The sequence below is a fragment of the Eptesicus fuscus genome, chromosome 10, assembly GCF_027574615.1.
Source record: "Eptesicus fuscus isolate TK198812 chromosome 10, DD_ASM_mEF_20220401, whole genome shotgun sequence".
NCBI lineage: Eukaryota > Metazoa > Chordata > Mammalia > Chiroptera > Vespertilionidae > Eptesicus > Eptesicus fuscus.
In genome coordinates, this window is record NC_072482.1 from 10,347,821 (window position 1) to 10,374,891 (window position 27,071).

The 27,071-nt window shown below is 56.2% G+C and overlaps 1 protein-coding gene across 1 annotated transcript in view; it reads right to left on the minus strand.

The window, feature by feature from the left end:
• Positions 1 to 3,687: 3,687 nt before the first annotated feature.
• Positions 3,688 to 27,071, minus strand: part of LRFN2 (leucine rich repeat and fibronectin type III domain containing 2) — a 39,354-nt gene continuing 15,970 nt past the window's right edge. The window contains exon 2 of the mRNA XM_054722321.1: positions 3,688 to 4,672. Coding sequence (XP_054578296.1) covers positions 3,688 to 4,672 — 985 coding nt within the window. The remainder of the gene's footprint in view (positions 4,673 to 27,071) is intronic.

The window sequence follows — 27,071 nt, forward strand, 5'->3', positions numbered from 1 at the left end:
TCTGGGCAGGGCTGTCTGAAGCCTGCAGGGAGCGTCCTGGCCAAGGAGGGAACGTGCTACCAGCCGAGAAGGGCCAGAACGGCCAGTGAGGACACAAGGAACCACCGAAGCCCTGCGGGCGTCAACACTGAGAATCTTAGCAGACCTGGAGGTCAAAACAAGGGCTTCTAGGCCTGGCTATGCATTTGCATACTTCAGCCAGTGTGAACTGCCCTCTGTCACTGGTTGAAGGGAGGGAGAAAGGCTAGCAGAGGCAGCATTGAAATTGTGGACAGATCTAAGGCTTTGCAGCCAGACTTACTGTGTGACCTTGGGCAAGTGACTTAACCCCTCTGAGCCTAAATCCTTTCATTTGTAAAATCGGCATAACAATTACGTAGAGAGGCTGCAGTGAGGATTCAGTGAGGAATGCATGTGAAACCCCAACACAGTCCCGGAAAACGCAGGTGCTCCCTAACAGCAGTTCCTTCCCAAAGCTGGGCTTCCGCGTCCATCATTGTATGTCTAGAGCTGTGCTGTCCAATGGGGCCCGTATGAGCCACAGGTGCCTCCAAAAGTGGCTGGTCTGAACTGAGACGTGGCATCTGTGCAAAACATACAAAACTTTGTGCCACAAAAGTTAAATAATTTTGTAGTGATTAGGTGTTGAAATGATAATATTTTGGATATATTCAGTTAGATAACATATATAATGAAAATTAATTTCACCTGTTTCTTAAACTTGCTTTAATGTGGCCACGGAAAATGTCAGATGCCACTGTGGCTCCCACGTCGTGCCTATTGTTCATGTTGATGTGGACGTTAGATGAAAGCAGGCTGGGAAGCTGTGTTCCAGAAGCTCATTTGTGTGTACACTTTGGGTTTGTGCTTTGGGCTGTACTGCGTCCCCAGTAAGAGACCCTTTGTGCAAAAGTGCCCTCCAGGCTCAACCAAAACGGGTGGAAGGCACACGTGCGCCCCTAGTGGCTCAGTGTGGTGTGGCCCTGGCCCAGGAAAGAAGAGGCAGGTGGTACGTGAGAATCTGTTACCAGGTGGGACAGGCGGGTAGCTGGGGATGGGCTAGTCTGTTTTAACCCGGACCTTCACTCCAGATCCCTCTACTGCTTTGTACTCTGGAGGACGGCCTCATTCTCTTTTTTACAGGTTTCCATCTTATACGTGAACTTGACAGGAAGCAGGTTCCGGCCAGGCAGTGACAAACAGGTGTGAGGGCAAATGCCACTGCAAAGCCCCATTAGAAGACGGCAGCGTTGCCAGAGAAATGGACAGCAGACACTCACAGACACGAGAATATTCTTTTTTCTCTCTCCCAAGAAGTGTGATTGGTTGGTTGTTTTTAAAACTGTACATTTTACTGTACATTTTTTTTTTTAGCAAAGGAGAAGATTGGCATTTGTATCTGACCACAGGAATGATGCTTTCCAAACCCCAAGTCAGAAACATGACAGACACACGCAAGTACATATCATGTCACGACAGAGCTCCGAGCCACTGACGGGAACAGACGTCGGGTTCCCCCTCCCCGTGTCCACCACGTTCCCTCAGGTGTCTGAACCCAAAGGCAAAAAGAAAGGTGGCGTTTGGGGTCACTTCTTCAATGGCTACATTTTGAAAGGCTGAGTGAGAGAGGTGCAGAGGAGAGGGAGAGGAGGAAAACGGGGCGGGGAAGCGGGAGGCGGGAGAGAGTTCAGGTCCCCTCTTAGGCGCCTCGTGAGCGGGGACGGCCTGTGCTCTGGCACAGGGACTGGCCTGGGAAATTCACCTGCGGTCTCAGGAAGAGACTGGCCTGGTCTGTGAATGACCTGACAGGGACTGGGGAAGGCAGAGAGTCACAGGAAGAAAAGAGTGAAAACAGGAAGTAGAGGGAAGATGAGGCGAGGGAACGGGAGGGCGTGGGAGGGAAGGGTGAAGGCATGGGGTTCGGAGGCTCCTGGGCTGGAGCCGGAAGGCAATCCTGCATAGACAGTCCCCACCCTCCTGTGCGCTCTGGGCTGGGGTGGGGGCACAGCTCAGCTCCAGGCCTGAGCCCATCAGGACTTTGCAGCCCCAGATAGACTCACCTGTGTGCTCTCTGCTGTGTGGTTGGCAAGTAGAAGAAGGAGGGAGAGGGACAAGAGAGGCTAGAATTGTGGCGGAGGCTTGGGAGGGGGAGAATGAGTTGGGGAGACCAGTGAGAGGTAGTGCGTTGGCAATGCGGAGAGGCCTGGAACAGAGGCCAGGAGAGACAGAAGCGGGCAAGTCCTTCAGAGGCTCCGAGGGCAGTCTCTGTGGGAGAGTGGGGTTGACCCCACCTGGAGGGAGCGCACGTGCCCCTCCCATCACCATCGTGTCATTTCCACAGATGGATCCCGCTCAGAGACGGCATCCATGGAAGGCCGCCTATGCCCCACCCTGAGCCAGCTCCTTCAGGAACAGAGGACAGACTCTAGACACAGAAATGCCCTGGACAGGGTGCAGGCCTGGGAACAGACCCCCCGCCCCCAGGAGGAAGGCGGCCTTGGCCTCTGTGCTGACGCGGCCACTCGCTCACAGTGTGACCTTGGGCAAGTCCTTCTACTCTGGGGGCGGGGAGAGAGGGTCATGGAGATAATGCAAGCACCGCTTCCAGCTTCCAAACTGCGGCACTGGAAAGGCTCAGCTCTCCCTGCGAAGCTCCAGGATCCCCCATGCCCAGTGGGAGGGGGAGGGGCTGCTCTACCAGCCTGTGCACCCCGGGGTGCCGAGCTGGAGACCTCACTTTTAAAGCTCAGGAGTTCATGCGTCCTTGGAACTGGAAAGGAACAGGAGGCCCGGTGCAACCCAGTATTTGTGATTCAGGGGACTGAAGGCCAAAGCGAGGAAAGGCCCGAGCCCCAGTGTTTTCAGCGGGTTGATTCGGTGGTGGCTCTGGGACCCCGACTCAGAGCGTTGGACTCAGAGTCCAGCTCCTATGGCAACCCACCCTGCCTTCCTTACGAAGTCCTCTTGGCCCACCACATGCTCATGGGGACTTCCTCCCAGGGCCCACCGAAGAGGCACAAATCCCAAAGGAACTCCAAGAGTTTATATCCCTCAGGCCCTGAGCCTCAGACCCCCAGCCCCTCTCCCGGACACAGGGAGTCTGGGGAGCCGCCCGAGGTTTAAGCTGATGTGATGGATGTGGACAGTCATGTTTGAGAGCAAAGGAAGCTGGGTCAGTTATGGGGGTCACTCAACCCTCCAACTGTGGGGACGGCTGTGAATAATAAGGGGTCTCCCCCAAACACGTGTGGAACCAGCATCCGCCCCTTCTCTCCATGGGCAGTGACGGCCATGCAGGGCCCCGGCACTGGCTTTCAGATGGAGAGCGAACTCCCCGTTATCTGTGTGAGTGAAGAGGGGGTGCTTGGGAAGTGGGAGAAAGTAAATTAAGCAATAAAAACAACACCGGAACCGGAAGCAATCAAAGCGCTTGCTTAGACGCTGCATTTGTGATTGGAAAGGCATCGGCCTTTCCAGACCCTCAGGGCTCATCTGACACTTGGTGGTCAAGTCCCGTTCCCTGAGCACACCCTGCTGGGCAGGGGGTGGGGCAGGCCTGGGAGGTGCTGGGGGAGTCCACTGCGAGACTCAACTGTCCCTGGATGTAAACATCACCATGGAAACCCCACAAAGACTTGCCAGTAAAGATTCCCCTTCCACCTGCAGGAGGAGGAGGACACCCCGAGCCTACACCGTGCTCTCCATCACCCACTCGGAGCTGCCAAACGTGCCCCGGGCCCCCACAAGGTCACTCTCCTCGAAGGGCAAGAGCATGCCATTGACCGAGAGGCTGCGCTTCGTCCAGATGTTCGAGACCCTCCGAGGGGGGCTGTAGCCACCCGGGGCGCCCCCTCCTGCTGCCACCGCTGCAGCTGCGAAGTCCCCCATGTCGAAGGAATGGCTGCGCTTGGCCTTGCCCTCCAGGGGCAGGGGGAGCAGGCTCCTGGCCCGGGCCGCAGGTGGTCCCAGCAGCGGCTCTCGGTCCGAGTGGTGGCCCCTGGCCGGTGTCCCAGACCCTCTCCCGCCTGGAGTCCTGGAGTCCAGCAGCTCCTCCCTTCTCTGACTCTTGAGGTCCAGGGAGGCGAAGGCCCCCATCAGGCGGTCAAGGTTGGGCTTGGGACGCGGGGCAGGGGGCGGGAGCCTCCAGGGGCCCCGCCCCAGCGCCCCGGCCTCCCCACTGCCCAGGGAGCTGGAGGAAGAGGAGTCACTGCCGCGGGCCAGGCTGGGACTGAAGTCCAGCAGCTCATTGCGCACCACCACCTTGGGCGGCCCCGGGGCCGGGGCGGGGGCCCCGCTGGGCACGCCACCCACGGCGGGCAGCTGCGCCCCGTTGGTCTGCGAGTGCACGTTGCTGACCGTGGCGGCCACCATCTTGCCGGGGGCGTCGTGGTTGCAGACCTTGTAGCGCACCAGGAGGACGATGATGAAGACCAGCAGCGTGGCCACGATGATGCCGCCGATGACCAGGATCATGGTACCGCCCAGGATCTGGCTGTGCATGGACTGGCACTGCGGGTAGTCGGCCTTGGTGAAGAACTGGGCGCAGCCCACGATGTTGGTGGCCGTGAGCGTCGTGGCCGTGTCGTCCCACATGGCCAGCACGCACAGGTCATAGCCGGTCCCGGACACCAGGTTGTTGACCACAAAGGCCTTGTTGGAAGCTGGGATCATCCTGGGGTGGGTGGGGGGACACAGAGGGGAGTGATGGGAGGGACAGCAGAGTGGTGGGGGTCAGAGGCAGAAATAGAGGGGCATTGACACAGGACAGGCGAAGAAGTGGGGGTGAGAAAGACAGACGACACAGGGACACAGTATGAGGCAGCGCAGGAGAGGGACAGGTGAGGAGACAGGGAAGGGAGAGGTGGGGCGGAGAGGAGGGGGAGGGGAAGAGAAGTGGAGGGGCAGGCAGGGGAGGGGAGCATAGGACATAGTGAAGGAGTCAGATGCGAGGAGAGGGCCCCAGGTAAGAACCCGGGAGAGACAGGCGGAGTGAGGAGGGCAGTGAGGGAGAGTCAAGGGCAGGCGTGCCGGAGGGAGATGTCCACAGACATCAGCCGTCAACGTGGGAACCACCCAGCAGAGGTGGGAGTGGAGGCAGGTGAGTGGAAGCAGAGGCAGGGAAGGAGTTTAGAGATGGAGGCACAGAGAGGAAAGCAGAGCCAGCAGAGATGAGGGAGGAAGCAGGGAGGGCAGAGGGAGACACAGAGGCAGAGGTTAAAGGCCTGAGAAGCAGCAGAAATTAAACAAAGGGACCCCCCCTCCTGCCTCCTGCCCCAGCCCCGCTTCTGCCCTGTCTGCTGCAAATATCCCCGAGGCTCCTGGGAAGGGGAGGGGGTGAGAGTCAGGGCGGCCCTGGCCCTGGGCCAGCCCACCAGAAGGCTCGGTCCCCCCTTGCCCTGTCCTTGGAGGCTCATCAACGTTGACGAAGCCTCCTCTCGGGGTCCTGACAAGGCCCTGACCTCAGGCCTCGGCCGTGCTCATCTCCAGATGGCCGTCATGCCTGGGCAGGGGAGGTGTGCCAGGCAAAGTGGGGCGGGGGCAGTGTTGAAGACGAGAGGGTGATTCTGCTTCCAGGAGGGAAGGACCGTCCTCCGTCACAGCCATAGCCGGCGGGGCACTGAGATCAGCAGAAAGAGGTGCTCTGGCCGGGGAGGCCTCCCAGGGTCCCTCCACCCTAGGGGAGGGTCCGATGAGCAGCGGTCTCCCCACAGTGGGACCCATCCATGGGTCCTGGGCTGTTCCTACCTGGATGCCAACTCTGATCTCTGAGCCCTCGTTCAGGTATCACACCTCTGCTGTTTCCAGAGAGGATGCCTATGTTACCCATAAACCCTCCTGCGGGATACACATTGTCCTCAGCCTGAGGGTGCCGTGTCCCCCTCTGCAGCCTTCACAGAGCCCCCTGCTCCCAGGGGCCCTCCATTCTCCTGCCTCTGCTATTCAAGGGCTCCATCAGCGGCCGTCAACTCCTCACTCCCAGAGCCAGGCAGCTTAATTGAGACCTCAAATATGAAATTCCGGGGCTGAGAACTTCCACCAGGGAAGCCCGTGTGGGGGAGGGGAGCTGACAGGCAGGTATTGACGTCCAGTCAGCACAGCCGGGAGCTCTGCCTCCCTCCTCGCCCGCCCAGCTGCTCTGCTGGGGACGCCACATGGAGGGCCCTTCGTCCCCGCCTCACCCTGAGCCCATAGCTACAGAGCTAGGGGCGGAAGAGGCAGGATCCAGCCAGAGCCTGTGGACACTGTGGAACCCTGTGCTCTCATGTCAGGGAAGCTGACCGACCAAGACTCAGAGAGGCTAAGTGTCTAGCCCGAGGTCACACAGCTGAACGGCTGGGTGGGGCAGTTGGGACTTTAACCCCAGCTTGTAGTTCCATAGCCTGGGCTTGCTCCTCCCCACAGGACAACCAGGGGCATTTTCCTCATCTCTGTGAGAAGCTGCCTCCTGCGGCCTGTCAGCCACCTCCTTCCTGGATCAGCTGTCAGCGGCCCCTGCGCCTCACACTCCTCCACCAGCAGGTCCCCGGCCTGCGGGGCCATCTCTGGGCAGAGCCGCAGGAGCCCTCTGTGGCCAGTGCTTCAGGCCCACGTCCCTCCCCTCGGGGTCACGTTGCAAGTTAGAGAGGCGGGAGCCACCACACCCAGAACAGTGGCAAACGCCCAGGGCAGCTGGGGGCCAGGCTGTCAGTGCCCTGTGCTGCCACCTCGCTGAGTCCGGCAGCAGCTTCCTGAGGTGGCCCCTGGTGGGCTTCTCCTCCTGCAGATGGAACCAACTCTGGGGGCAGGAAGCGGACATAAGGGGACAGACCCAGGGGCAGGAAGCAGACATAAGGGGACAGACCCAGGGGCAGGAAGCAGACATAAGGGGACAGACCCAGGGGCAGGAAGCGGACATAAGGGGACAGACCCAGGGGCAGGAAGCAGACATAAGGGGACAGACCCAGGGGCAGGAAGCGTACATAACTGGCAGAGCTGGCACACAAGCCCAGGCAGCCTGGCTCTTGTCCACTGAGTCACCGCACTCTGCCCCTCACGGGGCACGAGCAATGTGAGAGCAGGTCCATTGGGGATGGGGATGGGCCACTTGTTTATTGAGCCCCTGTTATGTGACAAGGTTGCCACATTCTGTTGCATTTATTGTTCACAACAACCTCAGGACTCAGGAGGTGAACCATGGGCCCAGAGATCATCTCACTGTTTAAATCGTCTTCTCTTAGGAAGCAGGTCCTGATACTAATACTAAAACTAATACTAATACCAATACCAATTCTAATACCAATACTAATGCTAATACTAATACTAATAACAATACCAATACCATACTAATACCAACACCAACACAAATACCAATACCAATTCTAATACTAATACTAATACTAATACCAATACTAATACTAATACTAATACTAACACCAACACCAACACTAACACCAACACTAACACTAACACTAACACTAATACTAATACTAATACTAATACTAATACTAATACTAATACTAATACTAATACTAATACTGATGAAGAGGAGTAGTTAACACTGAGGCCTGACTCTGTGCCAGACAATTTCCTGAGCTCTGTAAGATGATTAATCCTCATTTAGTCCTCCCTACAGATGTTGGGGACGTTGTTCCTGTTACTATCCTCTCCCTTTTACGGATAAAGAACCTGAACAGAAAGGCTAGCCGTCTGCCTAGTGGCACTCCAGTAAGTGGCAGAGCTGGGTCTGGGCAGGCAGCCTGCCCCCAGCACCTCTGCTCCTGACTGCTGTGCCACGCAGCCACTGCCTGTTCTCTGCCTCCGCAGGTCACTGCGAGGGACTCCGCCTGGCCTCTCTCCCGCTTGCCTCCCAGTCAGGGAAATCATGCCGCGATGGAGCACAGCTGGGCTGTGCTACCGATGATGGTGTGACAGGGCTGATCCTTGGCACCAAGGGTGAAGGGTCAGGCTTGGAAAAGCCCCACACAAGAATTGGCCTTTAGGAGAAAGCTGCTCCTGGTTCCTGTGTGTGCGTGCGTGTGTGTGCGTGCGTGTGCGTGCGTGTGTGTGTGTGTGTGTGTGTGCGCGCACGCGCTTACAGGAGAGTGGCAGCCAGGTGGCTCAATACAGCCCCTGGCAGTCAAGTTTGCCTTTACAAATAATATCACTAACCGGTGATGACATGCGCCACGTGCTAACCTTGTGCTCTGAAGTTTCCATGCTTTCCTCTCCCAACAGCCCTGAGGAGGGAGTCATTCCCATTTAGGGGAGGAGGGAGCTCAGCAGCTCTCACTCTCTGGGGCCCTGGTGGAGCTGAGGGCAGCTCTGGATCCCCTGGCACTCAGAGCTCACACACCTAGAAGCAGACCGCTCCCTCCTGAGGCAGCAGAAAGAACACACTGCACAGAAAGCCATGTGAAATGGGCACTCCGCGGACTCCAGGACAGACCCCAACTCTCTCCTGCCCATGTGGTCTTGTCCACCCCTCATGGGCCCCCACTGGACCAACCACTGAATCCCAGGCCAGATCTGGATCCTGGATCGACCTCCATGCCCACCCACATCCCCCCGCTCCCTGGCTGGCAGTCCCCCTCCGGACTCCTCCACACTCACACTGGCTCAGGCCTCACGTCTCTGGTCTGGATCAATGCCGCTGCCTCCCGCCAGCTTCCCCGCCTCTGGTTGTGCTCAGCACCATCTCCTCCAGAGAGCTGCATCTGACTGAAGCACACCTCCGGCCCTGCCCTCGTCCCGGAGACCCGCTCCAAGGGCTGCCCATGACCTCGGAGGCACAGCCCAAGCTCCTGAGCTGAGCTCCCACACCTGGCTGCCCATCACATTCTCGGCCTTCCACCCACACACCCTCTAACTTGGTGCACATTCTTTAGGGCAGTGGTCGGCAAACTCATTAGTCAACAGAGCCAAATATCAACAGTACAATGATTGAAATTTCTTTTGAGAGCCAAATTTTTAAAACTTAAACTTCTTCTAACGCCACTTCTTCAAAATAGACTCACCCAGGCCGTGATATTTTGTGGAAGAGCCACACTCAAGGGGCTAAAGAGCCACATGTGGCTCGCGAGCAGCAGTTTGCCGACCACGGCTTTAGGGAAACACTGCACATCGGTCAGGCTTTTCAGGGCAGAAGGCCCACTCCCAGAGGGATACAAGACTTTACTTACAAGAGGAATCATTACCAAGGGGGCGGGGGGTGGGTAGGAGGTGGGGGACCACGAGGGAATGTGCGATAACTCATGGTTGGCAGCGCCAAGCTGTGACCCTCTCTAGGCCTGAGCACACCGGGGGAGGTCACCAAACCCAGAAAGGGGAGAGAACCATGCAGCTCCACCCTACTCGGTGCAGCCCACAGCCGGATGCTGGTCCCTGGGCTGTCAATTCCTGGTCCATGAACAGGCGGTACAGAAATGGAGAGCGAGCACTGAGAAAGGGGCACCGCCAATCAGCACTGAGGGTGACATCCAAGTGCACGACCCCTTTCCTGGTAGTTTACTTCTATTATATTCTTACAAGACCACTGGTCTGCCCTGGATGGGGGCGGGGAGGCAGCTCCAGCCCTCCACCACGAGCAGCTGGAGCAGCGCCGAGCGCTGACCGGGCAGTGTTTCTCAGCTGGAGCACGATTGGTACCTCGGCTGAGGGGTTCTTGGTCTTGGCGGCTGGAGAGTGTCTCAGCATCCCGGCCCCGCCCCCCAGGATGCCAGTAGCATCTCCAGCTGTGGCAGCCTGAGGTGTCTCCAGGCACTGACCAATGTCCTCTGGGGGAGAATCACCCTGTGGAGACACATTGGTCTGGGAAATTTAGACGAGGGGCAGGGGCAGCCAGGGGCAATCTTACAGCATGGGAACCAGACACAAAGGACCCTGACCCCACTCTCTTCCCTCCGCCCACTCCTCTGCTCCTGTCCCCAGGGCCGACCCAGCCGGAAGCCAGAGTTCATGGCTGCATATTGGCCAGCCTCCCAGGGCACCCGCAGGGTGGAGGAGGGGAGTGGACGGAGAGGCAAGCGATGATCTCTGGCACAACCCCCCCGTCACAGCCTCAAATTATGAGAGGCTCCTTCCCGTCACACAAACTGGTGACATTTCTGTTAGCGGAAACCAGGAATTGCTATTTTGAGTTAAGTTGCTCCGATGTGTTAAATTTAATTAAGCTGACATGCTCTAAAACACAATTTAAAACGGCAACCCCAAGACCTGCCCAGGGAAAACAACACGAGCGTAAGAGGCTGCTTCTGAGTGTCTTTTTCTTGTGTTTTTCCCCCCTATTAATGTTCATTTGGCATTTCTCCATTCAATTTAACACTAGCAAACACATCTACAGGTGATATCTACAGCTGATACCAGAGGTTTAAGAAGAAATCACAGCATACCGGCTCTTCTACTGCTTGCTCTCAGACCCGGCTTCCTTTCCCTGCCCCATCGGCCTGATAAGGAACTACATTTCCCAGGCCCCCTTGCCTGTTCCCAGGCTCCTTTGCCCTCAGGCTTCCAGATAGAGTTGGCCAGTGGAAGCCCTGGAGGAAGACTGGAGGGTAGGAAGAGGGGAGGCTCCCTGCCGGCTGCTGAAAACTCCTCTATGACCCCAGTTTCCGGGGTTCTTCCTCCTTCCAAATGGAGTTGGAGCTCAGGCTCTGGTCACACCATCTCCTCCATGTCCCTCCATCCTCGGCAGGAGTGGTGGGTGCTGGCGGCTTTGGGCTGTAGTTATGTCCTCATACTGTCCCCCTGGCTGACCCCTCAGCAATTCCATCCCCCATACAATCCAAACCTCCCCCCCCACACACACACACACTGAATTCCCCCTTAGATGTGGAGGGTTCTTTTATCCCGACTGCACCCTGGGTGACACAAGGAGATAACTGTCACAGGACAAGAATATTCTTTATTGCCCTAGCCAGGTCACTCAGTGGTTAGAGCGTCAGCCTCGGAGCCAAAGGTCTCGGGTTTGATTCCAGTCAAAGGCATGTACTTGTGTTGTGGGTTCGATCCCCACCCTCGGTTGGGGCACGTGAGGGAGGCGGCCAATCAATGTGTCTCTCTCACATCAATGTTTCCCTCCTTTTTCCCTCTTTCCCCCTCCTCCCTCCCTTCCAGTCTGTGTGAAAATCAATGGAAACATATCCTTGGGTGAGGATTAAAAGAAAAAGAAGACTGCACTACCTATTAATTTACCCTCTTCTCCCCACACTCTGGGAAAAGACTATCCTCACTTCATGTTGGCAGCAGCACATCATGGCCTTACCTGAATCCCTCCTCACTCCCCCAACCACCCCCCTGGAGCCTTTGCACGGGGCAGCCCCCCTTCCTGGAAACCTCTGATCTCTCCTCCACCTGGTGACCTCGTCCGTCCTTTGAGGCCTGACCCCGCCCAGACCCACTCCTGCGCTCTCCTCCCACAGCCCTCTGGTGGAGCCCTCGTCCATGCTGTGTCTCCCATGAGGCCACGCTCTGCGTCCTATTCATCCTTGTATCTCCACTGCCAATCATGATGTCTGACTTGGAGTCACCGCTGAGCAAATATTTACCCTGCGGTTGCGCAGTGAATGAGGGGTGCTTTGTTAAACCTGAAGGCCTATCTATAGGAATGTAAGAGGTTCTTATTTCAGTCCGATGGCTGGCTAATGGTGACTCTCAGGCACCGCCGTGCGGAGGTTTTCCCAGAGAGGCCTGTTTCTATATCCCCGAGGTTCCCTGCAGGGGCTTCTGACAGCATTTACGGATGTGATGTGGGTGTGTGGGGTGTGTGAGTGTGGGTGTGTAGATGAATGTGTGTGTGTGTGTGTGTGTGTGTGTGTGTGTGTGTGAGATAGAGAGAGAGAGAGAGAGAGAGAGAGAGAGAGAGAGAGAGAGAGAGAGAGAATGGGTGTTGTGTTCACATATATATGGTCGGGAAAGGTTCAGACCCCAGGCAATGCTAGTCCCTGCTCTGCCCCTCTCCCGTCCCATCCCAGTCTCCTCCCCTCCCCTCAGGCTCCCACGCCTCTCCTGAAACTTCACTTCTGAGGTGACTTCCCTTGTGACCTCTTCCAGAGACACCTGCAGGCCAAGCCTGCTCCTTCCTAATTGCTACCATTAAAGGCGGTTGGGGCTCCCGGAATGGGAACAGAAGAGATTTAGGAGTGGCCACCCAAAGCCTGTGAGCTGACTCCCAAGTCCACTCTCCCCTCTCAGACCCATTCCCAGGCTCCCTTGCAGGTCGGGGTGCCCACGTGCCGACTCCTGGCAAGTGGATGAGGTGGCAGCAGTGTGTGCGACCTCTGGCCAGGCCTTCAGAGAGAGGGAGTGCCTGCCTCTCCTCCTCCTTCCCCTCTGCTGGCTGCACCCTGGACGTGTGGCCCTCCTGACCACGCAGAGGACAAGGCCAGGGGGCGGGGTGGACGCCTGGCGCCTGCGTCTGCAGTGAGGAGGGCTTCCTGACTAAGGGTGTCCTGCTGGGCTCCTAGGACCAGGACTCAGATTCGGTTGTGCTTCGGCCTTTATGCGCTCACAGTAATTAGCTCTTCTGACTAACACGGCCCCTGCAGATAAGACAGGGAACCCGAGGAGCCTGATACGCATGGCGAGTGACAGATAGGAGCCGATGACTGTGTATTTGTGGAAGAATTGATGTCTACACAAGAAAGGCTGGTCTTGCTTCCCTGGAGTAGTCAGCAAATGCCACCTCTGTCATCTCAGCCTCCACCTCCTCAACTGCCCCCGCACAGCCACTCCTCAGGTGCCCTTCCATTCCCTTCCCCGATCAGGGACGCACCAGAGCTGCCCACTGCCCCAGCCCCAATTTGTAGAAGGCCCGTCCAGCTTCCCCACCCCACTTCCCTGGCTCTGCACCCTCATTACTGGCTCTTCAAGACTCTCAGGCCTGCCAAGCTCTCCGGCCGGATGAGATCTCCGGGCACATGAAAAGGCCTCGTTAGACCCCGGCTGGCCAGCCTGCCCTTTTCCTGAGAGCCCAGGGGCCTGCTGCTTCCCTGCTGGGGCTGCGGGAGGGGTGCAGGCATGGCTGGTCTGTCTTGCACACAGTTTATTGAGCTCTTACCATGTGCTGAGTGCTTGACCGGCAGGCCTCTTTGCTTCTGCACCCTGACTCTGAGGTAGGAATAATTACCCCACTTTACAGATGAAGAAACTGAGGCCAAGGCAGGTGGCTCACCAGCTCCAGTTCATACTGGAACGTGGCTGAGCTAGTGCTGAAAGCCAGGTCTGCCAGGCATGGAGCCTGGTCTCCCCCAGACTGCACTGCCTTGAACTGAATGGAGAGGAATCGGGTTTTAGCCGGAAGCAGCTCTCAGCGTTAGGCTGTTTGATGGCGACTACAAATATTTATCTTCCTGCGATGACAGCTAACATTTATCGAACTCTTACTATATGTCAAGCAGCTTTGAGTAGTCTGCATGTATCCACTAACTTAATCCTCACGCAAATCTACGAGGGATGGCCTCGCCCCGTAGGCAAGCAGAGGAGCCACACTCAGCACGTGGACATGCTGAGGCAGTGTCCAGCACCCCTCCCACAGGCCCAGGTCAGGTCTGCAGAGTGGCTCACGGGAGGGGTGCTGTATGAAGCAGAGGGTGCCGCTGAGCCAAAGGAAACGCACCTCTGATCCTGGAGATCCAGGCCTCGGGCCTTGAGGCTGGCAGCGCTGAGCCAGCTAGACAGGAGGCGTGGGTAGCACCGGTCCTGGCTGCGGCAGGACGCATTGTGGCTTCACCCCCAAAGCAGGACATGCTCTCTGCCCCCATGGGTCCAGAAGTCTCTCCCAGAAGACACGTGGAGACAGTGTTAGTGAATCCCTGGCTCACATTAGACAGAAAGTCAGGCCTCAGGGTGCCACGCCCGCAGGCTGCCCCTGCTCACCTCCCAGAGTGAGGACTCCCTGGTGACAGGTGAGGAAGTGACTGCAGAGGCACTGCCTGTGCCCCTGCCTCAGGCTGTGGCAGATCCAGCGGCCCAGGGGAGGGGGGGGGGCAGAGGAGGGGATGGCCAGCCCCTGTGTGGCTGAGACAACAGTGTCGCTCCTGCACGGAGAGGATAATGCCAGGGGGTCAGAGTGTGTGTGCTGGCACTGCCTGCAGGGTTCCATGCCCAGAACGCTCACTTACCAGCCCTGTGACCTCGGCTTCTCTGCAAAGGGGAAGGGGTGACAGGCCTCCCTCACAGGGTTGCTGTGAGGACGAAATGAGTCGGTGCCTGGCCCACAGTGAGCGCTACGTGTGCCAGTGACTGTGAGTGCGGGAGTCACCGCGTCCCAGCGCGCACAGAGATGCGTCCGGCAGGCGTGAGGGTCATCGGCATACTGACCAGCCGGCAGGCACACAGGTGCGATCTGGCTGTGTGTCTGGGCACAGGCTGCTGCCCCAGCCTCCCTCAGCCCAGGTGCTGCTCTGCCTGACTCTCCAGGACGTCTGCCAGCTCTTTTCATTCTCTCCGCCACCTCCATTCACAGAGCACGGGACGCTGGGCTGCGAGGGCCCCCCAGTCCCTCCCTAACAGGCTCCTCTGGCTGACAGCACTCCCCCCGCTCCCAGGGGCATGCCAGGCAGCCCACCCCAGCTGCACACACCCCTCTGGGCGCAGAATCCCGCTCACATGGGGCCGTGGTGACAGCTGCTGCCTCCTCCAACTCCCCAACCCAACCCCATGGGGACACCCAGAACAAGGTGTTTCTTGCTTTAACACGTGTCGGTGATTCCCACATTGCGCAGCTCTCTCAACCCACTGTGAGCCTTCCATTCTCCCCCGTTACCGCTTCCATTCCTCCCCATCGTTCCTCGGGCACAGCTGCCAGGCTGCGTCCCCTCTCATCACACACCAGTGTGTCTTTGGCCCTCCTTTCTGAGGAGGTCTGAGCACAGAGAACCGAGTCAGACCCCACATTCCCCCAAACAGACATCACACTTCTGGTGAGGCCCCACGGGAAGCTGCATCCCATCCGGGCTTCCACGGAGCGAGCGAGGGGGCTGTCCATGGACACGTCCTGGGATGTCCCTGGAGTTGCTATCCAGCCATTTGCAACCACTCTGTTCCCTCGAGTGGCATTTCTACCACGGCAGGCGAGCTCCCCCACAAGGCAGCTCTCTCTCTCTCTCTCTCTCTCTCTCTCTCTCTCTCTCTCTCTCTTCCTCTCTATCTCTCCTCATCCAAGTCTCTACGAATGTGGAACTTTTCTCTGTATTTAACTGTCTTTAGCTCCCAGTCCCCAAGAACTGGGTCGGCAGGTCTCAGGGGAAGGGGGTGGGCTTTGCAATCAAACCGGAATCTCTCTGAAGGCAGGTTCTGCCCCTGATGGCCCATGTGCCTCGGGATCATTTTCCCTCTCTCTGAACCTCAGTTTGCTCACCTGTAAAATGGGGATAGCAGTGCCAACCTCCTGGGCTGAGTGTGAGAAATAAGTATAGTGTGGTGGACACGGCGGCCCCTTCTGCTCCCCTCCCAGGCCCATTTGGTGCCCCAACGACTATGATGATAACAACGAGAGTTGTCCTGTCTCTCCCTGAGGAGCTGAGAAAAGCCTGCTCAATAACAACTCATCACTTACAGGAAAAGTGCAGAAGGTGTCAGACCAATTACACTACACGTCGTTGGAAACTGAGGAGTATCAGAATAAAGAGTCCCCACCAGCCGCGTCCAGAACACACAGGGCTGAGTCCTTACACCCAATGACGAACCTGACCAGACAGCTCTCCCCAGTCGGCAGGTCCATGATGTCGTGAGGGCGCCATCCAGGGGCAAACTCACCTGCAGCACCAACCTCCTCCAAATGCTCTCCCAGCTGCACACACACTAACATTGGAACAACACAGAGATTGCAGGGCGCTGCACATGGATCACAAGCAAAGTCCAGAAGCGGTCCATGTCCCATAATGCCGCATTCTGATACACGTTACCGCATTCGAATAACTGGAGGACGTTGTGTGAAGTGAAATAAGGCAGACTCAAAAGGCACGCACGGTATGTCTCCACTTATGTAAGGCACCAGGGTGGTCATATTCACAGAGACAGAAGGAGGGGGCTGGGGAGGGGGAGGGGAGCTGGTGTTTAATGGGCACTGAGTTTCAGTTTGGGAGGATGAGAAAGTCGTGGAGATGGATGGTGGTGATGGTGCATAACAATGTGAATGAACTTAATGCCACTGAAAAACACACTTAAAATGGTTAAAACAGTAAAATTTATGTTATGTACATTTTAGCACAACTTTCAAAATGGCAAAAAAATTCATCACAAAGCAAATTCTGCCAGGCGGGCAGGAAGAGCAGAGGCTGCTGGGAACACATTTGTCACTCAGTCGCCCTCAGCAGGGGCTTCTTGGTCCTGCTGCCGTGGGCTTGGTTGGCCTGTCAGATGAGGGCTGGTAGGCAGCACTGGGGAGGACGGGGGGCAGGGAGGGTGGCCCCTGGCCATATGCCTGTCCTCTTGGCTGAAGAACAGGGCAGTTCTGGAGCAGAGCGTGGCACGAGTCAAATGCTCGGGCAAAGAGATCGCGGAAAATAAAGCGTGGTGGTTCACAGTGTCCACGTGGTGCCAGATGGGCCTGGGTTCAAATCCCGCCCTACCAATGACCAGCTGTGTGGCCTGAGACAGATTACTCAGCCCTCTCTGCCTCAGTTACTAGGAATTCTGGGACCCACTTGGAGGACTGTTGTCAGGATTCTGAGGGAAAGTGTGTTAAACACTTGGCACAATGCTTGGCCATCAATGAGCGAACACTAAGCTTTGTTTCAGTGACAATGGTTGAGTCGCCGATGACCCCTACACAAGAAACCAACCAAGATGAGATGAAGCCTTCGCTCATTGCATGGATGCGTTTTGGGGACCTGCCTTTTCCCGCAGTCATAACCCCCTCCTCTGTCCAATCAGAAGCTCCCTGAAGAAATGAATGGGATCAACCCCTGGGTTGAATTTGTGCTATGGTGACAAAAGCTTACTGACTGTGTGATGTAGGTAAGTCACCGTGCATCTCTGGGCCTCACTCAGTTTTCTCGCCTGCAAAAATGGGTTAATAATATTGATCACATGGCATCCTTATGGAGTTAAATACAATATTTGTTCAGTAATGAGTTCAGGGCTTGCAGTGTGTTTATGCAAGAGAAAGCAGCCATGGTGACGTTTGATTTGGTGTCTCTCTGAAAGACCAGGTTCAAATCCGGGCCCACCATCCGCCAGCTGAGCCATTCTGAACAGGGAGCTGGCCTCCTCGGATTCTCAGCTCTCTCATCTGTCAAATGGGAGTGATGACACTGCGGCCCAGGCCAGAGGATGGTTGGGGAAACCTGCACAGATGTGTCTCCTTGGACGCAGTATGGAGGTAAAGCGCTCACAGATGGGAACTGTCATTTTTCATAACGGGGCACTCAGCACATGCATGAGCGAGTGACCGGGACACCAACAGGCACGTCCCTGAGGGCTGCTCCATGCCTCACACCTGGAGGCCAGACCCACGGGAGTGGCCTGCTGATGCCCGGTGCGCTGAGCTGTGGGGCACTTGCCCATCGCCTCACCGGCAGACAGAAGCCCTTCCCGCCGGTGGTCAGGAGGCGACCGCTCAGCACTTCTCTGGGCTGTGCTTCTGTGGATCCTCCCTGGACACCGGGGCCTCTCCGAGCAGCTGGCCAGGAAGGGACTCATCAGGCTGGGGACAGGCATGACCTCGGTGAGAGGCCTCAGGTGGGCAGTGGGGAGGCTGCTCTGTCCCACCAAGTCAGGGCTCTGACCCCATCCCAACCCTGGCGCCAGAGGGAGGGAGGACGGCGGAGCAGAGCTGTACCCACCCTCCAAATATCCTCAGGTCCAAGCCGAAGGGACAAGGCTCCGGGCCCGGCTCTGTCACAGACTTGCTGTGCGGCTCTGGGCCAATCACTTTCCTTCTCCATGCTTCTGTGCCCAATTCTGACATCCGAGAATTCCACCAAAGCATCACCGAAGGGGGCGGAGGTGACAGGAGCAAGGGGGTGCAGCAGCAGGGCAGGCGGGGCACAGCCAGCAAAGGGTTGAGGGAGTTGGGGCAGCGGGTGCCCAGCCCTCAGAGCACACAGGATCTGACACCAGAGTGACCTGGGCTCTGGGCTCAACTGCCGAAGCCCAAGTTCCTGGTCTCACCTTCAGGACTCAATTTCCCAGGGATTCAGTCTCGTTTGTAAAAGCAGTTTGCAAACCTAATTTCCAGACCCGCGTGAGGATTAGAAATGATGCCCGTGAAGCCCCGGCATGCGACACAGGCCCAATAAGTCATAGTTGTACGGCAGGTCATTGCAGAATGCCGCTTCCTCTAACGCTGCTTCGCTCTAATGTTCAGGAGGTGCTGCGGGGACTTAACTCTTTATTTATATCCGCTCGCCTGCGGGGAAATGGGATTGTTAGGCATCATTTCACTCATTGCAGAACCTATGGACAACGTTAAGCGAGGGCTTACTGTACGTGGTGAATGTTTACCTACTTTATCACCTATCATATGCCTACCTGTCTGTCTGTCTATCGATCATCTGTCCATCATTATCGTCATCTTTTTTGTAGGGAGCACTAACACCATCCAACCCCCGTCTCCTGGCAGGATCTCTTGCGGTGGCAGGTGAGCTGCCTGGGGGCACCGGTCAGTCGCCTTGGGGTTCAGGGTCTCTGTGCGGAGCAGGAAGAGGAGCCTCACTATGGGGTTTACTTGTTAGCCAGGAGCTGCAGGTGAGGCTGGCCTGGCCTGGAGGTGCCTGCCCTGGTTTTGACTGGGAATAACTAAGAATAGCAGTTTCACTCTCTTCCTCTTTCCTAGCCCCGTCCAACCCTGAGGACAGCCAGCTCCTGTGGGGACAATCAGCACAGAGTGGAGCCACTGAATGCACTCCGTGTCCCTGCAGGATGGCCACGTGGGTCTGGGATCTTAGTGTGGACGTAATCGTGTGAGTCAGTCATGTGTGAGTAAACCATGTGTGAATCAATCATGGACGCTCGCATCTGTGCTTTTTGGGAGTCTCTCCAGCACTTTGCTTGGGGGTATGGATCTGAGGCCTCAGGACTGGCCTCTCTCCTGCTCCTGGTCAGGCTGGGGAGAGGCCATGCCGGGACCACAGGGAGCAGGGTGAGGAGGACCACTCCTGTCCCTCCCCACCCAGGCAGCTGAGGGTGAAGCCCCGCAGGAGCCATTGGCCAGTGTGTGAGTGAGTTCCGTGGGTGTGTATGAGTGAGTGCCCATGGGCCAGTGTGTGTGAGTATAGTGTGAGTGACTATGAGTGTGTCTATTGGCCAGTATGTGAAGAGTTCAGTGTGTGTGAGTATGAGTGTGCCCATTGGCCAGTGTGTGAAGAGTTCAGTGTGTGTGAGTATGAGTGTGCCTATTGGCCAGTGTGTGAAGAGTTCAGTGTGTGTGAGTATGAGTGTGCCCATTGGCCAGTGTGTGAAGAGTTCAGTGTGTGTGAGTATGAGTGTGCCTATTGGCCAGTGTGTGAAGAGTTCAGTGTGTGTGAGTATGAGTGTGCCCATTGGCCAGTGTGTGAAGAGTTCAGTGTGTGTGAGTATGTGTGTGCCTATTGGCCAGTGTGAGTGAGTATAGTGTGTGTGAGTATGAGTGTGCCTGTTGGCCAGTGTGTGAAGAGTTCAGTGTGTGTGAGTATGAGTGTGCCCATTGGCCAGTGTGTGAAGAGTTCAGTGTGTGTGAGTATGAGTGTGCCTATTGGCCAGTGTGTGAAGAGTTCAGTGTGTGTGAGTATGAGTGTGCCCATTGGCCAGTGTGTGAAGAGTTCAGTGTGTGTGAGTATGTGTGTGCCCATTGGCCAGTGTGTGAAGAGTTCAGTGTGTGTGAGTATGTGTGTGCCTATTGGCCAGTGTGAGTGAGTCTAGTGTGTGTGAGTATGAGTGTGCCTGTTGGCCAGTGTGAGTGAGTATAGTGTGTGTGAGTATGAGTAGAAGCAACCCTGGTGTGTGAGCAAAGCTGAGGGGAGGGTGTTGGCTGGAGGCTGTGAGTGTGTGCGAGCTCTGTGATGAGGTGGGCATCTGAACGAGCCCGGGTGCTGGAGAAAATGTCCTCGCAGGGGCCTGCACGGCTGTGATCGGGCCCCACCAGCCCCTGCCCTGTCTCCTAGACTCTGCCCCTCGCCCTCTCTGCTGCAGCCACTCTGGCCCTGGCTGCTCCTTAGACACACTCCAGCCTTGGGGCCTCGCCTTGGCTGTTCCCTCTGCCTCGAATGCCCTCCCCACAGAGCTCTGCTTGGCTCACCTCCTTCAAGTCTTTGCCAAGTCTCCCCTCAGTGAGGCCCGCCCAGCTCATTCCATAAAACTGCCATTTGCCCACCACCCCGAGCCTGGCCCCGCGCTGCTGTTTCTTCTTTGCAGGGCGCGTATGGCCTCCCCACACCTCTGTAACTGACTCACTTATCAGGCCTGTGCCCGGTCCCCACAGGACGAGGTTCTGCAGGTTGTTTTGTTCTCAGATGCATCCAAGCACCCAGAAGGGCAGCACTTACTCATTTTGCGGCACATCTGCCTCTGGTTTCACATTTGTAACGTGGAGACAAGAACAGAAGCCATCCACTCCACGGAGTTGCTGGGCAGATTCAATGAATGAATACTGCGAGCACCGAGAACAGCGCCCGGCACCCAGGTCACTACTGTCAGCTGTCATTCCCCCTCATCACAGCCTGGATGCCAGGGTGAAGTGAGTGACCTGTGGGGAGGCCCCAGCACGGGGCGGTCAGGCGGGTGACGATGCCTCATAAACACTTCTCACATCACTCCCACCCCAGCCCTTAAGTTCCCAGGAAGGAAAATCCCCTGGCCTTCCCCAGTCCTGGAACCCATCTTTCTGGATGCCCTTGGGGTTAGGATGTTGGTAATCAGGAAATTTATTACTTTTCAAAAAATCAGGAGGCCCAGTCAGCGTGGCTCAGGGGTTGAGCATCGACCTATGAACTAGGAGGTCACGGTTTGATTCCCAGTCAGGGCACATGCCCAGGTTGTGGGCTCCATCCCCAGTGTGGAGCGTGCAGGAGGCAGCCAATCAATAATTCTCTCTCATCATTAATGTTTCTCTATCTCTCTCTCCCTCTCCCTTCCTCCCTGAAATCAATAAATAAATATATTTTTAAATCAGGGAGGAAGTAAGCCCCCAGCCTGCCCCACCCAGGGCTGCACAGCTTTCTGGTCCTCTAGGTAGTTAGGGGAACGTGACCTTGACTGACAAACCCATTCTCCGGGGGGGGCGGTGGTGGTGGTGACTGCAGCTGGGACTGTGCAGGGCCTGGTGCTGGCCTAGGACTCCAGTGCCTGATTCTCCCCCCAGCTCTGCGGCTCCCAACACCAACAGGCTGCATGACCCAGCGCTGTCCCCGCCTGGGTATCTGCTCTTCCTGAGTGAGGGGCCGGGGTTAGGCCATTCTAAGCTTTCTCCAGGCTCATCCATTCATCCACCAAGTTTCCATGGGGCCCCTAGCACGTCTCAGCGCTGCCCTAGGAATGGGATACAGCCATGACCATGGGGCGCAAGCCCCTGCCCCGCGAGCTGACCTTGGTGGGGAGAGGGGGGACGGCAAATGAGAACCACAGCTAGTGAGTTATTAAGTATGTGAAAAAGTGGAGCGGGCTACGGACAAAAGGCAAAGCATCACAGGGTGAGAGACGGTGGATGTGCTAAGGCCTAGGGAGGGCAGGCTCAGCTCTAAGTGGGTGGTCGGGGGTAACCTCGTTAAAAGGGTGACTTATTTATTTATTTATTTATTATTTTTTTTTTAAGTCCTCACCCAAGGATGTTTTTTATTGACTTTAGAGAGAAGAAGGGGGAGAGGGAGGGAGGGAGGAAGGGAGGCAGGTAGGGAGGGAGGGAGAGAGAGAGAGAGAGAGAGAGAGAGAGAGAGAGAGAGAGAGAGAAATATGGATGTGAGAGAGAAACATCGATTAGTTTCCTCCTTTATACACCCTGACCAGGGATCAAACCAGCAGCCTAGTATGTGCCCTGACTGGGAATCGAACCTGCAATCTTTTGGTACGGGATGATACTCCAACCAACTGAGCCACCTGGCCAGGCTAAAAGGGTGACATTTTAGGTGAGAGCCTATATTCTAGGAACCTATGAATCTTGGTGATTCTTGTCCAGTCCCAGAGAGAGCACTGTTTGGGTCCGGGGAGTCCCTGGGTCTTCCTTCGCCGCGTCTCTGAGCACCCTGCTCCAGCCTGCCCAGCAGGTGACGGGGCCAGAAGACAGATCAGCCACGTTTCCAGGAGTGGTGAGTGATGTGCTGCTGTCCTATTCACACTGCAATAGTTCACGGCTCCCGGGCTCTGATGGGATAACTATGACCTCTCATTCTTCACTTTACTTAAGACTCAAGGTCAACGGCCCAGCTGTGATCTATCAGCTGCTCCCTCCACTGGACATCCATGAGCCAGGGAGCCCGGTGGCTGTCAGAGATCCAGGTGCCACCCTCCAGCCCTGCTTACCTGCCTGCCCCTCAGCACTGGGCCTGGCGGTGGCCCTGGGGTATGATGGCTCAGTGGGGGCAGAGACCAAGACAGACATCTCTGCCCTCTCCCCTGAACACACCCCATCACTAGGATTGAACCCATGACCCAGGCAGGCAGCCGTGGGGAGGCTAAGCAGCTAGGTTTCAAATGGCAGTTTGTAAATTAGAACGCCCAGCGCATGGCCATCAGTTTTCTCAGCGCGGAGAAGGGATTCAGCGCCGATAAGAGATGAAAGACATGCATCCGCCCGCCCACCTCCATGGAGTCCTGCAGGCCCTCGGGCAGCTGAGCCTTCCACTTTCACAAAAGCCATGGTTTTGTTACTCAGACGTTGCCTACGCTGCCTGGAGGGTCTCCCACTGCAGCCCCTCCCCACGCACCCACTGTTTCCTCTTGCTCCCCGTTCCGTGTGGATTGGTTCCCACTCCCCCTGTGTCCTTACGGGGGTTCTGAGTGACAGTGGCTGAAGGTGTGGGCTCGCTAATAGATGAGGCAGCTGGGCAGGGCAGGCAGCATCTCTCTGCTCTCCATCCCAACGCGTGTTGGGAGGAAGAGGAGCGGCCAGGTGCTCTCTCTGGAGCACAGCGAGCCTGGGTTTGCAATCTGGTTCTGCCACTTCCAAGCTGGGAGGCCTCGTGTGGCTGACCCCGCTTCCTGAACCCGGAGATTCCTACCCTGTGAAGAGGGCTTAAGAGTAGCAGCTGCCTCCCGAGGGAGCGTGCGTGGTGGGCGCACTGGGAAAACGCACAGCAAGCTCTCAGACGCTAAGGTACAGGACCAGGGTGTGAAGGTGCTGGCCCTGGGGCCAGCCCGCCCGCCTGGGTTCACAGCCCAGGCAGGACACCTCGGGCAGGCTACGTAACCAGTTTGTACCTCAGTTTTCTCATCCATAAAATCAAAATAATAACTGCGCCTTCTTGATCAGGATGCGGAAAGGATCAAATGAGTTAATCAGTGGCAACCGCTTGGCGTAGTGCCTGGCACGCGCTGACTTCTCAGAAGGGTTGGCTCTTATCAGCATCCTCATTAGGGGAGGAGAAACCACCTGCATTCACTTGGCACTTTGACCTAATTTCCATCAATTGGTTTGTGATTTATAATCCATTTACTTTCAGCCACAGAGAGGAGGTGACTTGCAACAAACAAATCTGTGTAAAATGAGACAAGTAAGTTTTTAAAATGTTACATGACAGATCACACACACACAAAGAATAAAGAAAGAAGAAGGCTGAACTAAAGGCCCGGGCCCCAGGCTGGTGAGTGTGACATCCACGTGCTAAGTTCGCTATTCCTCCCACCTACCCACTGAGCTGCTCTGTAGTCTTGTGACTTCATCTCGGAAGCAGTGGAGGTAGGAGGGTGTGACGGCCTCAGAGCGATGCCAAGGGGCCGCTTTGCTAGAGGCACGCTGTCTGTGCAGGACCTGAACCCTGGGATGGCAGAGTGGCCTGAGGCTGCCTTCAGCTGAAGGGCCCCCTCTGCCCAAGAGGGAGAGCCCCAGTCCACTTTGCTCTGGCCAGGCCACATCCAGCACATGTCCACTGATGGACCCCACACGCACAGGGGGATGGCAGACCTGGCACTCATCGGAGGCACCGGGCCAGGCAATGCACCATAGGACACACCCTCTCCTGCTCCAGAGAGAAACACAGCAGCCTGTACATGCAGTGCCTCTCACATCTCTCCACTGACTGAGCTCCTTCTCCTTCTGAGTCACCTCCTCCAGGAAGGCTTCCCTGATCTTCTGGTCTAGGTCAGGCCCCAGGACCTGCTCTCTCTCTCTCTCTCTCTCTCTCTCTCTCTCTCTCTCACACACACACACACACACACACACACACACACACACACATATACACCACTTATCACAGCTGCAGGTACTGAATCTTTCACTAGTCAAGTAGATAGTCCTTTAATGTCTGCCCCCTGGGAAATGGGAGCTGCAGGAGGCCATGTCTGTCCTGGTCAGGGTCATCTTCCCTGAGCTGCCCAGACCTGACATTATAAACATAAAATAAATACCTCCTGAATGACTAAAGGTGAAAGGCAAAGAATGGCGGAAGGCAGGAAGTGAGGATGTTGAATCTGGAAAAAATATATAGTATTAGATGAGCCATGAGAATCATCTGCAAAAATTACATGGCCACGCTATGGAAGGAGAATTTGGCTTCTTCCTGGTGAGAGGGAAGGCAGAATCGCAGCGAACGAGATGGATCTGGGCTCTGTGATAAGGAAACCTTCTCAGCTAGAGCACCCACCATGCTGTAGGCTCTGGAAAAACAGGAGGGGGAGTGCCTTGTGTTGGAAGTTATCTCCACATGGGGCCAGTCAGCATCCCAGGGAAGGGAAGAGTGGCGGTGATGGGTAAGAGGTGTGTGGGCACATAAGATTCACAAAGAAAGGAGAGGGCTGGCCTGGGTGACCTTGAACTGTCTCTTTCTCACTCTTGATCTTTTTTTCAATCTAAGAGAGTAGCAAGAAGTGGGCCCATTTTAAAGATAGAAGAACAGAGTCCAAGAGAGTTGTGGTGAGTAAAATAGCTGGACTAGTCCCAAGACCTTGGCTTTCCCTCCCTCTCCCTGAGTTCTCTCAAGCCCTTGGCCATGTCAACACAGGGGAATTGGGCTTTGAGACAGACTTAGGACTCCTTCCTGAACCCTCCCTTACGTCCTCTATCACTTACACCCTCTGTTGGACAGTCCCAGAGGAAACCACTTCAGCATCTCCCTGGTCTCTACCAATGACAGATGCAAAGAAATGCACCTCTAATGGTAGAATTCCAGGCCTCTAATCTGGGAAGGAAGTGCTTTTGGCTGGAGTCCTGGCCCTAGGCCCGCTCTAGGCAGGATCGGGGAGAGTGGGGTGTGGGTCTGAACCTGGGCATGGGTGCTTTCCCAGCATCAGGGAGGCAGCTGTCACCCACTCACATTTGCCGGATGACACGCATCCTTCCAGACCCTGCCTAGCCACCCCAGGAATTTTAAATGCCCCCCTTGTTCCACTCAGACCTTGTTTTGAGCGACAGTCAAAGCCGCCTTGAGAAGCAGCCGTTGGCACTGCCTCACACACAGTGGCATTTTGAAGGGCGGTAAGAATGTCTGGTGTTCAATGCCGGCTGCTGCCACCATCTCAGCTTCCAGATCCTGCCTCCATGCCAGGGCCTCGGCAGCTTTGCCACCTGCCTGCCCACACGCACCCTGGGAGAGAGACTGCAGGTCACCAAGCCCCCCCACCCGACCACCAGCCACCCTCACACCACTGCCACCTCCCTTGTCACGGCCACGCTCAGCAAATGCACTGAGAGTCACGAGGGAAGGAAACGCCGCAGCACATGCCTAATGAGCTCGTTAAACAAGAGCACAAATAACTGCTCCCTATCAGAGTAAGAGGGCTTGGGGCGGAGGGTGGGGGCTGACTGAGGAGCTGGGGCAGTGATGGGTGGCAGGTGCTGCTCGGGGAGAGGGGGCTCCTCTCCACCCCTGGCTGTGGGCTGTGAGCTTCTCGGGCCCGACAGATGCAGGTCCAAACATTCTGCCAGCAAAGCCATCACATGCTGCTTTGATCTTTACCTGAGTACTGCCTCTTCCCCACAGGCCCCCACCCTGACCTCCTTCTGCTCTCATAATGAGTCTGAGGGGAAGAGATTAGAGGGGTCCTTCTCCCACTTTATGGATGTGGACAGTAAGAAGCAGGAGGGTCTCAGGACATAGCTAAGACCTCTGCATCTAGTCTCCCTGCTTCCACTCCTATGCCCCTGCAGTCTATTCTTCATCCAGCAGCCAGAATCTTCCTTCTAAGCACATCCTGCCACTCTCCTGTGTTCAACCTCCTAGTAGCCCCCATCTCATTCAGGATAAAATCCAAGGCCTCCTCATGGCCTACAGGGCCCTACACGATCCAGCCCTGTCCAGTTCTCTACCCTCATTTACTGTTACGTTTCCTCCAGAGGCACTGGATTCCTTGCTGCTTCTCCAACAAAAGCAGCCTGTTTCTACCCCAGGGCCTTTGCACATGCTTCTCCCCCTGCCTGGCTCTTTCTTTCATTCCATCCAATGTCACTCCTCAGAGGGGCCATCCCTGACCACAGAAATGAAACAGTAGACCCCTCCCACCCCATCTCTGTCTCCTTACACTAATTATTTTTTATACGTAGTGTACATTTTAAAATGAGAAACCCTCTCCCCAATAAGAATGTAAGCTCCTTGAAGGCAAGGGCTTTGCCTATCTTGTTCTACCCCAAAGCAAACACTCAGTACATATTTGTTGACTGGGCAAAGAAAACCCAGCTACCAGAAGTCAAAGTGTGCTCTGTGCCTAAGCGCATCCAGTTCCAAATCCAGAGATTTTTCCTCCACAGCTGGCGCCTGCCCTCAGAACTCAACCCTGCCTCCCCACGCCACAGAGGGAAGCCCGGAGTCAGGACGGAGCACTGGCTGCCAGCTGCAGTCCCACCACCTCCAAGCTGTGGGGCCTCCTAAGTCACGGCCCCCACCCCCACCTCCATGGCTCAGAGTCCTCAACTAACTGTCGAGTGGCAATACCGTACCTCACACGGTTGACTTGCCAACTAGGAGAACACTCAGACGTTTTTAAAGCAATAACTGCGGTGTAGGAAGGACTCCGTGAGTACAGCTATTTTG